This window comes from Mustelus asterias, chromosome 13 (genome assembly GCF_964213995.1).
Source record: "Mustelus asterias chromosome 13, sMusAst1.hap1.1, whole genome shotgun sequence".
In the NCBI taxonomy this organism is placed as follows: Eukaryota; Metazoa; Chordata; class Chondrichthyes; order Carcharhiniformes; family Triakidae; genus Mustelus; species Mustelus asterias.
In genome coordinates, this window is record NC_135813.1 from 4363473 (window position 1) to 4378785 (window position 15313).

General features: G+C 42.5%; 1 protein-coding gene across 2 annotated transcripts in view; it reads right to left on the reverse strand.

Moving 5' to 3' along the window:
* abl1 (c-abl oncogene 1, non-receptor tyrosine kinase) overlaps positions 1–15313 on the reverse strand; it is a 176006-nt gene that overhangs the window by 131305 nt on the left and 29388 nt on the right. Inside the window, exon 1 of one of the 2 annotated variants that reach the window (XM_078226240.1) lies at positions 10225–10267. The exons of the other annotated variant lie outside the window; for it this stretch is intronic. Coding sequence (XP_078082366.1) covers positions 10225–10231 — 7 coding nt within the window. The 5' untranslated portion in view covers positions 10232–10267. Of the gene's footprint in view, positions 1–10224; positions 10268–15313 lie in introns of those variants that run through there. 2 annotated transcript variants of the gene reach the window in all.

The following is a 15313-nucleotide window of genomic DNA, read 5'->3' on the forward strand; positions in this document are numbered from 1 at the left end:
AAAATTGGCAGCAAAAAGCACCTTAAGCTGTTGAAAAACTGGCTTTGGTAAAAGCCATAGATATTGGGGTCTACTTATTCAATATACTGACAGACATACTATACAAGGGGAAAAGTGAGAAAAGTTTGCCCATAGAGCGCTATGTTGATAAACGATCCCTGTGGGACAATGTCCACTCAATAAGAAGTGTCACCGCAAAAAGGCTTAGACTTGGCTAGCATAAAAGAGGGAAGGGAGATCTCCAAGATCACCAATTATCAGACAGTCTTACGAATAGAAATGCCTGCTCCAAAACGTTGCTAAATGTATTCGAGGAGGGGTGTCTTATGTTATAAAAGAAAACAAAATGTTTTACTTTGCCATATTTATATATACACAGATAAATACAAAGGGAATATGGGATCTAGAATGATAACACACATGACTTTGTTTCAGTTCATTTTTAAAAGTGGTCTTGAATTTTTTTTCTAAAGCAAATTCTTTCGCTTGGGGAATCTGCCACGGTATCAGCAATTGCATCCTTCAGCAATTACATTAAGCCAATCACATTGCTAAAGACAGGTGATAATGATTGGCTCAACCTCAGTATTATTGGACATGACTGGAATAGTCGGGTGTGAGGAAGCAGGAGACTGTTACTATGCTGAGAAGAGAAAGATAAAAGACAAGCTTCAGACTTTTTCCTTCATCATTATGGAATTAATACCAGGTGACAGGATCAGGGGTAGGTCATTTAGGACTGAATTCAGGAGAAATTTCTTCACTCAATGATTGTGAATCTTTATCATTCTCTATCCCATTACGGAATATACTTAAGGCTAAGATAAACAGATTTTTGGACTGGCATGGAAACGAGGGACATGGGGGAGTGGACATGTAAGTGGACTTGAAGCCGAAGCGCAGCCATGATCATACTGAATGATGGAGCAGGCCTGACGGGCTGCGTGATCTACTCCTGCTCCTGTTTCATGGGTTACGCGAGCAATGCTAATGAAGATTACTCCTTCAAAGTATTTTTTCTTGTCTCTTTGTTGAGAGCGAATACATGAAATTCTCCTCATTCAGCCTCATTTCAACAAGAGTCATCTTGTTAATTGTACAGAAATTGTGTTTAATTATATGCAAGTGGAAGGCATCGCTTGGGGGTTTCACTCAAGAGCTTATCAAGAGATACTTAACTCCACCATAGTTTGTTAGGAAGTTAATGCTTGTAATGTTTCATTCTGTAAATAAAAGTTTTATCTAAGTTTAAAGTTTATTTATTAGTCACAAGTAAGACTTACATTAACACCGCAATGAAATAACCGTGAAATTCCCCTAGTCGCCACACTCCTGCACCTGTTTGGGTCAATGCACCTAACCAGCAGATCTTTCAGACTGTGGGAGGAAACCGGAGCACCCGGAGGAAACCCACACAGACACGGGGAGAATGTGCAAACTCCACACAGACAGTGACCCAAGCCAAGGGAATCGAACCTGGGTCCCTGGCACTGAGAGGCAGCAATGCTAACCACTGTGCCACCGTGCTGCCCACACGGATAGATTGAGTAAAGACTGGCCCCAGTATCACCCTTCACCAGCTGGCTTTCTGGAATAGAATATCTCTGTCCTGTACAGTTTGTCTTAATGTGCATACATGTTTCTGAAATTAAATACAACAGAATTTAACTATGTCTTGGTTGGTCCCTTTTGAGATATTTCTAGACTGCAGAAAGTAGATTACATTCATGATCACGAAGGCTAAACATGCTTCTGATAAACCCAAGTTTACAACAACCAGAGAGAGTGGGTCAGAAATCTTGAATATCTAAGCTACGAGAAGCTTGGAGACCATTATTCAGTCCTTAAATATTCAAGTATGAGAAGCAGTTAATATCTTAACTGCTCAACCATTCAAAATAATTTATTTGATCTTCAAATGAGCCTACTTCAACCTAGGCAAATTTAAAATTAAACAGTAGCTCTGGGACCCTTCAGTCCCAGCTTGCTTTGCACCATCTATTCCATATGTTGTGACTAAAAGGGTCTTCGTCATTCACCAGAGCCTTTACCAAAAGTTGATATGGTTTTGAAACATTTTATATATTGTCTAAGTCAATATTCTCCTGCTGTGTTTTTCTTAAGTCTCCAAGTTATAAATAAATCTATTAGCTTCACCAGCCTGACTCCAACAATCTAGCTGAGTGGAATCAAAATCTGTCAGGAGAATGGACATCCCAAGTGGTCCCCTCTGCATTCAAGCACTAATTAAAGGGTAATTGTTGTCCCTGTGGTACATTATCCCATTCATAGCCACGAGTGCAAATTTTAATTAAAGGGAGAATCTGGCCGTTGACAGAAAGAGCCACCTTTGCTACAATTATCAAATAAAAACATTAGGAGATGGTCTAAAAATCAGAACTGGTATTTTGGATATATGTTATGTCCAAAGAAAGAAGCAAGGACCTGCATTGACATAGCACCTTTCATGAACAGGGCACTTTATTACCAATGAAACACAGTTGAACTATAGACCGTATAGCAACTCTCACAAACCTAAATAAGATGAAAGGCCAGATTACATGTTTTAGTGATGAGGGTTAAATGGTGGACGGAAGACTGGAAGAACTGCCATGCTCATCTTCCAGTGGATCTGTGGGATATTTTACATCCAACTGACAGGACAAATGAGGTCTCAATTTAATGCCTCATCGAAGAATGGCATCTCAGGCAGTGCTGCATGCCCTCACTACTGCAATGCAAGTGTTAACCTGGGTTGTGTGTTCAAGTCTCTGGTGTTGGACTTGAAACCAAAACCTTCTGATTCAGAGGTGACAGTAGGCTCCATTGAGCCATGACTGACATTTATTAGTTGTTTCAGTGGAAGTCAGAATTTATCAATCTCTCTTTCACCAAGATTTTTCTGCTGTTTCCACTTATTTCACCAACGTTCAACTACTTGTCCACCTCTACCAGCTGGGTTCACCAGTTGGTTAAACTTGTTATTGCACCAATCCCTCAACACCTGCACAAGCCTCAGTGCCTTAATCTCTAATCACTTTTGAACAAAGCACAATGGTAAATTTAAATTAAAAGCAAGCAAACCACAAAACAGAGGCCAGCAAATTGGGGATCTTCACATCCCAATGTCTTCCTCTGAGGTAATTGGGGAAGCGATGTCACATCAGAGTTTACTCCCGAGTCAGACCAGGTGACACTTAAACAGAGTTAACAACCACAGCGTAAACAATGATCTTATAAGACAGAAGGCTGCTACAGACCAAGACCCAAAAGCAACTCAAAATCGTAGACAAATATGCAACCAACATTATTTCAGAACAGACTCCATTAGCTTGAAACACTTTGGTCACCATTTTGCTACTCCTTCATAAAACTTGGAACTATTGCTGTTTAACGTGCTGCATAATGAAGATCAATCCTCCCCACTGAAGCATGGATCAAGCAGGTAACCTTGTTATAAGCAACCTGAATAACACACAATTAACAGCACAGAAACAGACCATCCCGTTCAACTGGTCAATGTCAGCATTTTACACTCCACGCCAGCCTCCTGCCATTCTTCTTCATCTAGCCCCCTCTCCCCATTAAATAATCATACCAAAAGACAAGTAAAATGCTAGGCTTCTTTTCCTAATCAAGCACCACCTTTAATCCTTCTTCTCTAACCACCTCATACACCAAATGTGAGAAGTTCCCAGATGTTTTTACCTTCACGATTAGCATCATATTTGCACTTCCTTACCTGTTGCTACCAGTCCTACATTATTTGGTGTTCCATAATCTCCAGCCCAGGGCCAATTCCCTGCTTTCCACTTCAGCTTCTCATCTATTTGCACTTTCAAACCCAATCTTATTAATGAAGTCCCTTTACCATTCAACTCGTAACCACAGCACCCATTTGAGGACCACATGCAAGCTGGAGTCACAATCAATCTTTCCCTTTCCACAGACGCTATCCTCTTTCATCTTCAAAGGTCCATCTATGATCCATCCATCAAATCCAACTACCCTTCCATCTTATTTCTGCAGATATCGATAAGTTGATCTTTCTCTACACCCCAGCTATGACTAACATTACATTCTGCACTCTCCTTTACTTCTCTATTAATGGTATACTTTGTAGAGCGCACAAGAAACAATGTATACCAATACCTGTGACAATAATAAATCAAATCAAAATATCTCCTTTTAAAAGGTCCTTCAATGTGTTGAATGAGTTAATACACAAACCCAACTTTTTTTTTCCAGAACTTAGAGCAACCACAGCTTAAAGGTTCTTTGATTTGATTTGTCACATATATTAACATACAGCGAAAAGTATGGTTTCTTGCGTGCTACACAGACAAAACATACCGTTCATAGAGAAGGAAAGGAGAGAGTGCAGAATGTAGTGTTACAGTCATAGCTAGGGTGTAGAGAAAGATCAACTTAATGCAAGGTAGGTCCATTCAAAAGTCTGACAGCAGCAGGGAAGAAGCTGTTCTTGAGTCGGTTGGTACGTGACCTCAGACTTTTGTATCTTTTTCCCGACGGAAGAAGGTGGAAGAGAGAATGTCCGGGGTGTGTGGGGTCCTTAATTGTGCTGGCTGCTTTGCCGAGACAGCGGAAAGTGTAGACAGAGTCAATGGATGGGAGGCTGGTTTGCATGATGGATTGGGCTATATTCACAACCTTTTGTAGTTCCTTGCGATCTTGGGCAGAGCAGGAGCCATACCAAGCTGTGATACAACCTGAAAGAATGCTTTCTATGGTGCATCTGTAAAAGTTGGTGAGAGTCGTAGCTGACATGCCAAATTTCCTTCGTCCTCTGAGAAAGTAGAGGCGTTGGTGAGCTTTCTTAACTGTAGTGTCGGCATGGGGGGGACCAGGACAGGTTGTTGGTGATCTGGACGCCTAACAACCTGAAGCTCTTGACCCTTTCTACTTTGTCCCCATCGATGTAGACAGGTTCTCCTTTACGCTTCCTGAAGTTGATGACAATCTCCTTCGTTTTGTTGACATTGAGGGAGAGATTATTGTTGCCGCACCAGTTCACCAGCTTCTCTATCTCATTCCTGTGCTCTGTCTTGTCATTGTTTGAGATCCGACCCACTACGGTGGTGTTGTCAGCAAACTTGAAAATCGAATTGGAGGGGAATTTGGCCACACAGTCATAGGTTCCTGAGTACATCTGATATTCCTGCTATTTGGTTCTATACAGACAATGATCCTTCAAATATTTGACATCAGCTTCAGGGTTTTCAACTGAATACTTCCAGACGGTTACCCTTTAATCACAATCTGTTTTCATCATCCCTCAATAGTCAACAACAAGCAAAATTCCTTCGGAGTGTATTTGTGATGATGGTGGTACAGGGAGCTCCAGCTTCTGGAGTACAGGTGTGTCATAGAATGGTGATGCCAAACTATGAAGTATACAACGTATGCAGCAAATTTAAACTCTCATATAAAGAAAACAGAGCAGAATTGACCAAGCACACAATACGTGGCCTGAAACATGAGCATCTGCCAGCATAGGAACACAAATCACAAGACACAATTCATTTAGCATCCCCCCGTCGATTGATTTTATTTAGAGAAATGACTGAGACACAGCAAGAATAAGGTCTGAAGTAATATCTGGCGCACAATCATTTCAGCTACCAGACCTGTCAAGTCTGTCCTCCTCATAAAGGGCTTATTTAAAGCAGTATTTTCCATTTTTATTCCAGATTACCAGCATCCACAGTATCTTATTTTTAAATTAGTGCTTTTCAGTGAAGTGTGTTACTGGATCCTTACACAAAGATTTGAAACAGAAAACTGTATGTTCGCTATGTCACATTCTCTTATTTTAGATCACATCACAAAATAGTTTGTGACATTCAATCCCAGACTCCACTGGGATTCAAACAGACCAGGGCTATTGTGGTGGCTTCAGTCTAACAACCCAGCTGTTAGTCACATAAATGCATTTAGAAACATTCTTACAAGGTTTGGTCCAACTTGATGGGAAACCAATTTAGATCCCCAATGCACGACATGGGTCAGAGTATACAATTACCATCAATAAATGAAAAGAAGATTTACTACATGCCATTTTAAAGTGTGCTTTTTTTTCCAGATTTGGCATGGTTACTTTCAGATATCAGTATAACTCCATTGTTGCAGCAAGTACGTTACATAGTTACACCACCCCACCCCGTCGTCCGCATTTCACCCCCAAAGCCACTTGCCTCATTGATTTGTGAAAGCAGTGATGGAGACAAACAGCTCATCTCTTCAATTTTGCCTTCAAGCTAACTCCTTCAGATTCCTCCTTGTTCTTGCCTCATGTCCTTCCTTCGTTTTGCCCTACAATGTGCTTCCTGGCGTGCGTGAGACACACAGTACTTGCCGTCATGGCTAATTAACACATGGATTTCAATAAGCAAAGTCAGAGCTCAAAAGTGCAGGGGGAAAATGAATAGAATAATTGAATCTTTCAGCAGAGGAAGTGGCCATTTGGTCCATTATGCCCATGCCAGTTCGTTGAAAGAACTGCCCAATTTAGTCCCGATATAGTGACTTTTGTGAAGTGTACAACTGCTTTTTCAGATTCTTTCATGTGTTCACTTTTCAGTCACAAGTCTGTCGTCTCAAATACGTAATAGTAAAATAACAATGCAATTTTATATTGAAATAGGTTTAGGGAGGCACACAACACAATGTGGCTAATTTCAAAAGCACATATTATTAATACATTAAAACCAAGGATTCACTGACAAAAAAATACAATCAGCAGCTTTTCCTGGAGAGAGACATTGCATCCAGAGCGTCCTGAGGGTCATTAATAATCCAACCACGTGTCCAGTTTGCAGTGTGCAATTCAGAACCAGCTGACAGCTGTACAACAACAAGAAGCATCTCAAAGTAAAAAAAAGCAGCAACCTGCATTGTTTCCGTTATTCAGGTTCGATAAGAACCTGTAACGGTTAAATTGCACATAAACAACCACATTTTGGCCAACTTTGGAACTACCCAACTCAAATTCAAACATGGTGGTTTGCTGGATTTTATGCCACTTCAGCTTGCATCTCAATATTCTGACAGTCTTCAATTTTTAACATAAAATGTACTGATTACAAAAAGGAAACTTGAAAGGAAAGTAATTTTAAATTAGGCAGTAAGTGGAGGTATATGTGCATGTTTGCCAAGCACCCCAACTAAAAAGTACTTCTATAAAATAGGACTGCTTAATATTGCACTGGGTTCAATCAGAAGACCAAATTCAAGTCTCAGCTGCACTCTACTGAAAGATTGGCCGTGTGAAGCAGCTGAACGGAGGCAAAAGCAACACAAAAACATTTTTATGCAATGAGTGATTAGCATTGATAGGGTGGGGATTCAATGGTCGTTTCAAAAGGTAATGGGATACTTGACAGAGAAAAAATTGCAGGGATATGGGGAAGAGAGCACAGGAGCGGGACTAATCAAATTGCTTTTTCAAAGTGCTGGCACAGACTCAATGGGCTGAAACGCCTTCTGTGGTGTACCATTCTAAGGTTCAAGTGGGGGGAAAGAGAATGGATATGGGCAAAGGAGGGAAAGACTGAGAAAATATTTCTTTTGCATTATGTAAATGCACCTTTGTGTGTGGAATCCATTGTGTTGGAGTGCATTGTTCCCCAACAAAAGGGAACAGTGTGGAGATGAAATTGTTAAGCTATGTTTCCAGATTCCTTGGAGATTCCCTGCAGCTCAGTCTGGGGCTACAGTGCCTTGTTGTCCTGTGTCACCGCAAGGAGGCACTGCAGAGAATTGTGGTGATGCAAAGACTGTGTATTAGTATGAGAGACTTACACACACTGTTGTGGCTTCGCAGTAAACTAACTGGCAACAGTGGATCGTGCAACTGCACTTGCCACATAACATCACCACGATGAAACCACTGACACTGACCAAGCTACCAATGAAGCGGTCCTTTCTAAGGCAAACATGCTGAGGATGCTAGCACTAATCAAGCAAAGGTGTTTACATTGGCTTGGGCAGGTGCACAGGATGAAAGATGGTTGTAGCCCCAAGGTTATGCTACATGGAGAGCCAGCCCATGTTCGGAGACCAGCAACACACTCAAAGCTGTGATTCAAGGATGATGGCATGAAATCAATCACAAGTGAGGAAACTCCAGCTGGCGATCATCGCAAATGGCAACACCAGCTGTGGGCAGGGGTTCGCCACCACAATGAAATGGGTTCAGAAGCTCCAAAGCAAATGCCAGCCCTGCAAACAAGACATCGGCAAAGGTCATCCCACACCACTAGGTGGCACTCATGGTAGCCTTTGCCTTTCTATAATCTTGTTCACCTATCAAAAGAAGTGCAGCAGATGATCGCATCTAATGTCAAGAGTTCTGAGGCTACATTCTCATTAGCAGATGGGAAGGATGCCAATCAAACAAGTGTTTCAGTACCAAAAGTGGTCATTTGAACCCTTTGCACTCAGTACAAGGCAGTGCAGGCTAACTACTCCAAATGAAAGGCAAATACTATCAACCAACCCTGCTGCCAGCTTCAACTTAAAGTATGGTGTTATGTGGGTTCAAATCCCACTCCAACATTGTCCAGCACCCTTTCAAGACAGAGATGAGGAGAACATTTTCTCTGAGGATTGTGTGACTTTGGAACTCTGCCTCAGAAGGCAGTGGGTGTGGGATCATTGAATATTTTTAATGTGGAAGTAGATCAATTCTTGTTAGGGAAGGGAATCCAAGGTTATTGGGGGTAGATGGGAATGTAGAATGTGAAAAAATAGATCGGCCACGATCTTATCGAATATTGGAGGTGCTCGAGGGGCCAAACGGCCTACTTCTGGCTCCCTCCTAAGGCGAGGCAGTGATATTGTCACTGGACTGGTAATCCATAAACCCAGGGTAATGCTCCAGGGACCCGGATTCGAATACCACCACGGCATATGGTGAAGTTTCAATTCAATAAAAACTCTGGAATTAAGTCTAATGACAACCGTGAAACCATTGTCAATTGTTATAAACGCCCACCTGGCTCACTAATGCCCTTCAGGGAAGGAAATCTGTCATCCTTACCTGGTCTGGCCCATATATGACTCCAGAGCCACTGCAATGTGATTGACAAATGCCCTCAGGGATGGGCAATAAATGCTGGCCCAGCCAGCGACACCCACATCCCATGAACAAATAAAGACAAATTCATATGTTTGTATGCAATTTCTGATCAACACTTTTATTTGCAACCAAAAATCAGCAGGATTTTAGGGCGGCACAGTAGCACAGTGGTTAGTACTGCTGCTTCACAGTGCCAGGGTCCTGGGTTCGATTCCCGGCTCGGGTCACTGTCTGTGTGGAGTTTGCACATTCTCCTCGTGTCTGCGTGGGTTTCCTCCGGGTGCTCCAGTTTCCTCCCACAGTCCAAAGATGTGCAGGTTAGGTTGATTGGCCAGGTTAAAAATTGCCCCTTAGAGTCCTGGGATGCGTAGGTTAGAGGGATTAGCGGGTAAATATGTGGGGGTAGGGCCTGGGTGGACTGTGGTCAGTGCAGACTCGATGGGCCGAATGGCCTCCTTCTGCACTGTAGGGTTTCTATGATTTCTATGAATGGATTTTATCTGATCATTCATTGCTTCTGGGATCTTGCAGTACACACAAAGGTGCAGGGTTTTCCCATGTGGCATGACAGCAGTGAATGCACTTCAAAAGTAATGTGTAAATTATTATGGGAAGTCCCATAGACAGGGTAAGATACAATGCAAAGCAAGTTCCTTCCAAAGAGAGGATTAATTTTGGGAGAGAAAACAGAATGGTGCAGGATAATGAAGTCAATAAATGGGAGAGTGGGATGGAATCCCAATTTCTGTTTGCAAATAATTGTGCCCATGTAACAAACAGATATATATCACATCAGTTCTAGCACCAATCTTAATGCATGTACAGTTTAAAGGTTTGAGAGAAAATATATTAGATTATTTCCAAACAAATTCACAGCACTGTTAACTTCTTTTGACTACAGAAAAAATATTTTCACTGTAACACGAGTTGTACAATCCCTTCAGAGATAAAAACAGTGTTACGCAAGTGCAGTGTTTTCAATGTTTGTAGCCAAAGGTTACTGATCACTGAAACTCTGCCAACTGAATCACAAGGCAAGTGGAACAACTTTCCTATCTGTGCAGGCAAACAACAGAACTGCAGACAGCCTTAAGGAGGCAACTTTTCAAGTAATTACTGCTTACCATACATCCAGTCACGATATCTGAAGTTCACCACCAGAAAGAAATTATCACTGGTCAAAGGAAGGCACCATTGCAATTACGCTTCCAGTTGATTTGATTTATTGTCACATGTATTAACATAGTGAAAAGTATTGTTCTTGCGCGCAATACAGACAAAGCATACCGTTCAGAGAGAAGGAAAGGAGAGTGTATCACAGTCATAGCAAGAGTGGAGAGAAAGATCAACTTAATGCAAGGCAAGTCCATTCAAAAGTCTGATGGCAGCAGGGAAGAAGCTGTTCTTGAGTCGGTTAGTACGTGACCTCAGACTTTTGTATCTTTTTCCCGATGGAAGAAGGTGAAAGAGAGTACGTGGGGTCCTTAATTACGCTGGCTGCTTTGCCGAGGCAATGGGAAGTATAGAGACTCAATGGATGGGAGGCTGGTTTGTGAGATGGATTGGGCTACATTCACGACCTTTCAGCTTCAGCTTTCAGTTTCAGATCACAAGTGCCTGCCATGACTCAATGGGAATGAGTTAGAAAGTTGCAGGTTCAATCCCCACTCCAGGGACTGGAGACTATAATCGGAGGTACTTCCAGTGCATTTCTGACAGAAAGCTATATCGTCAATGCTGCCACCTTTTGAATGAGACATGAAACCAAAGTCTTGTCTAGCTTCTTGGGTGGACACAAAAGATCCTCTGGTCACTACTCCAAAGAAGAGCAGAGAAGTTCTCCTCGATATCCTGGCTAATAATTACCCCTTAACCATAATCCTCAAGATGCATTGGCAATAAGCATTTCTGAGCCAGAATTTGGTGTTTAAAATGTATCAAATATCTTCACATTTGGCAGCAATGATTGCATTTGCAGCAGATACAAGTATCTCAGCACTTTTTAAGAATTGCCCACAAATTGAAAAGGGACTTCCCCAACTGAATTTGTAATAAAGAAGGTTGTTCTTGAAGGAGTTTATTATATAAAACAACTTGCCAAGATTTGAGTTGCAACTCCCAATTTAATACATCAGGCATTTGAAGAGCTCATGTTTTCTGACACACACAGTATTTGGACAGAGGGACTATGATAAAAGGATTCAAGGCCAATAAAGAAGATCTGAATATTACCCATCTGCTCAAAGCACCTGGGACAATCAATCTGCAAACAAAAACAAGAAAATCCCACACTGCAGTAAGTTTTTATTTGCAGTTGACGCAGATGAGGCTTGTAGTTCTGACAATGGCACCCAAAGACCTGGTGAGATTAACAATGATAGAAGAATCTCTACCAGATGCACAATCTGATGGCAAGAAGAACATAAGCAATAAGAACAGGAGTTAGGCATTCAGCCCCTTGAGCATGTTTCACCATCAATAAAATCACAGCTTAACTTCAATTTCCTGTCTGCCCCCCATAACCCTCGACTCCTATCCAATCAAAAGTCTATCTCAACCTTCAACGTTTCAGTGGCTCAGTCTTCACAGGGGAGGAGAATTTCAAAGACTAACAACCCTCAGAGAAAAATCTCATCTCCATCTGAAATGGGAGACCCTTCATTTTAAAACTGTGTGCCCTAGTTCTAGATTCCTCCACGAGGGAAAACACCTTTCAGCATCTACCCTGTCAAGCCCCCTCAAACTCTTACGCGTTTCAAAAGATTATGTCTCATTCTTCGCAATTCAAATAATTATCGGTCCAACCTATTCAACCTATCCTCAGAAGATAAAATCCTCATCCCAGGAATCAGCCAAGTGAACCATCTCTGAACTGTTTCCAGTGCAATGGGAGTTATAACTTATAACATTCATAAACATAGAAGATAGGAGCAGAAGGAGGCCATTCAGCGCTTCGAGCCTGCTCCGCCATTCATTACGATCACGACTGATCATCCAACTCAATAGCCTAATCCTGCTTTATCCCCATAACCTTTAATCCCATTCACCCCAAGTGTTATATCCAACCGTCTCTTGATTGCATTCAATGTTTTGGCATCAATTACTTTCCATAGTAATGAATTCCACAGGCTCACCACTCTTTGGGTGAAGAAATGTCTCCTCATCTCCGCCCTAAATGGCCTACCCTGAACCTTCAGATTGTGATCCCTGGTTCTGAACTCCCTCACCATCGGGAATATCCTCCCTGCATCTACATCTAGTCCTGTTAGAATTTTATAAGTCTCTATGAGATCCCCCCCCTTATTTGTCTGAACTCCAGCGAAAACAATCCTAACCTAGTCAATTTCTCTTCATACATCAGTCCCAGCATCCCCGGAATCAGCCTGGTAAATCTTCGCTGCACTCCCTCGAGAGCAAGAACATCCTTCCTCAGAAAATGAAACCAAAACTGCACGCAATACTTTAGCATCGCTCCAAAAGCTTGTGGCTTGTGCTACCAAATAAACCTGTTGGACTTTAACCTGGTGTTGAGACTTCTTACTGTAATTGCAACTACACATCCCTGCTCCTGTACTCGAAACCTCTCGCAGTGAAGGCCAACATGCCATTTGCCTTCCTTACCGCCTGCTGCACCTGCATGTTTACCTTCAATCACTGGTGCAGAAGGACACTCGGGTCCGGCTACACACTCCCTTAACATAGAACATAGAACAGTACAGCACAGAACAGGCCCTTCGGCCCACGATGTTGTGCCGAGCTTTGTCTGAAACCCAGATCAAGCTATTTCCTCCCTATCATCCCGAAGTACTCCATGTGCCTATCCAATAGCTTCTTAAATGTTCCTAAAGTTTCTGACTCCACTATCCCTGCAGGCAGTCCATTCCACACCCCAACCACTCTCTGAGTAAAACACCTACCTCGGACATCCTTCCTATATCTCCCACCATGAACCCTATAGTTATGCCCCCTAGTTACCGCTCCATTCACCCGAGGAAATAGTCTTTGAACGTTCACTCTATCTATCCCCCTCATCATCTTATAAACCTCTATCAAGTCTCCTTTCAACCTCCTCCGCTCCAAAGAGAAAAGCCCAAGTTCCCTCAACCTTTCCTCATAAGACCTACCCTCCAAACCAGGCAGCATCCTGGTAAATCTCCTTTGCACTCTTTCCAGTGTCTCCACATCCTTCTTGTAGTGAGGTGACCAAAACTGCACACAATATTCCAAATGTGGTCTCACCAAGGTCCTGTACAGTTGCAGCATATCCCCACAGCTCTTAAACTCAAACCCCCTGTTAATGAACGCCAACACACTATAGGCCTTCTTCACGGCTCTATCCACTTGAGTGGCAAGCTTAAGAGATCTATGGATATGAACCCCAAGATCTCTGTTCCTCCACATTCTTCAGGACCCTACCTTTGACCCTGTAATCCACATTTAAATTTGTCCTACCAAAATGAATCACCTCGCATTTGTCAGGGTTAAACTCCATTTGCCATTTTTCAGCCCAGCTCTACATCCTATCTATATCTCTTTGCAGCCTACAACAGCCCTCCACCTCATCCACTACTCCACCAATCTTGGTGTCATCAGCAAATTTACTGATCCACCCTTCAGCCCCCTCCTCCAAGTCATTTATAAAAATTACAAATAGCAGAGGACCAAGCACTGATCCCTGTGGCACTCCGCTGGTAACTGGTTTCCAGTCCGAAAATTTTCCATCCACCACCACCCTCTGTCTTCTGTTAGATATGATGTGGAGATGCCGGCGTTGGACTGGGGTAAACACAGTAAGAAGTTTAACAACACCAGGTTAAAGTCCAACAGGTTTATTTGGTAGCAAAAGCCACACAAGCTTTCGAGGCTCTGAGCCCCTTCTTCAGGTGAGTGGGAATTCTGTTCACAAACAGAACTTATAAGACACAGACTCAATTTACATGGTTGGAATGCGAATACTTACAACTAATCCAGTCTTTAAGAAACAAAACAATGGGAGTGGAGAGAGCATCAAGACAGGCTAAAAAGATGTGTATTGTCTCCAGACAAGACAGCCAGTGAAACTCTGCAGGTCCACGCAACTGTGGGAGTTACAAATAGTGTGACATAAATTCTGATTCTAGGATCGCATGATAAAGACTCAGGAGGAAAAAAGCAGAAATATTTATGTGAAATAGTGTGACATAAACCCAATATCCCGGTTGAGGCCGTCCTTGTGTGTGCGGAACCAGGCAAGACTGTTCTCTTCCTGTTGGGGAGCACTTCAGCGGTCACGGGCATTCGGCCTCTGATATTCGGGTAAGCGTTCTCCAAGGCGGCCTTCGCGACACACGACAGCGCAGAGTCGCGGAGCAGAAACTGATAGCCAGGTTCCGCACACACAAGGACGGCCTCAACCGGGATATTGGGTTTATGTCACACTATTTCACATAAATATTTCTGCTTTTTTCCTCCTGAGTCTTTATCATGCGATCCTAGAATCAGAATTTATGTCACACTATTTGTAACTCCCACAGTTGCGTGGACCTGCAGAGTTTCACTGGCTGTCTTGTCTGGAGACAATACACATCTTTTTAGCCTGTCTTGATGCTCTCTCCACTCCCATTGTTTTGTTTCTTAAAGACTGGATTAGTTGTAAGTATTCGCATTCCAACCATGTAAATTGAGTCTGTGTCTTATAAGTTCTGTTTGTGAACAGAATTCCCACTCACCTGAAGAAGGGGCTCAGAGCCTCGAAAGCTTGTGTGGCTTTTGCTACCAAATAAACCTGTTGGACTTTAACCTGGTGTTGTTAAACTTCTTATTCTGTTAGATAGCCAGTTACCTATCCAATCGGCCAAACTTCCCTCTATCCCACACATCCTTACTTTCTTCATAAGCCGACCGTGGGGGACCTTATCAAACGCCTTACTAAAATCCATGTGTATATGACATCAACTGCCCTACCTTCATCAACACACTTAGTTACCTCCTCAAAAAATTCTATCAAATTTGTGAGGCAAGACTTGCCCTTCACAAATCCATGCTGACTATCCCGGATTAAGCTGCATCTTTCTAAATGGTCGTAAATCCTATCCCTAAGGACCTTCTCCATCAACTTACCGACCACCAAAGTAAGACTAACCGGCCTATAATTACCAGGGTCATTTCTATTCCCTTTCTTAAACAGAGGAACATTCGCCACTCTCCAGTCCTCTGGCACCACCCCTGTGGTAG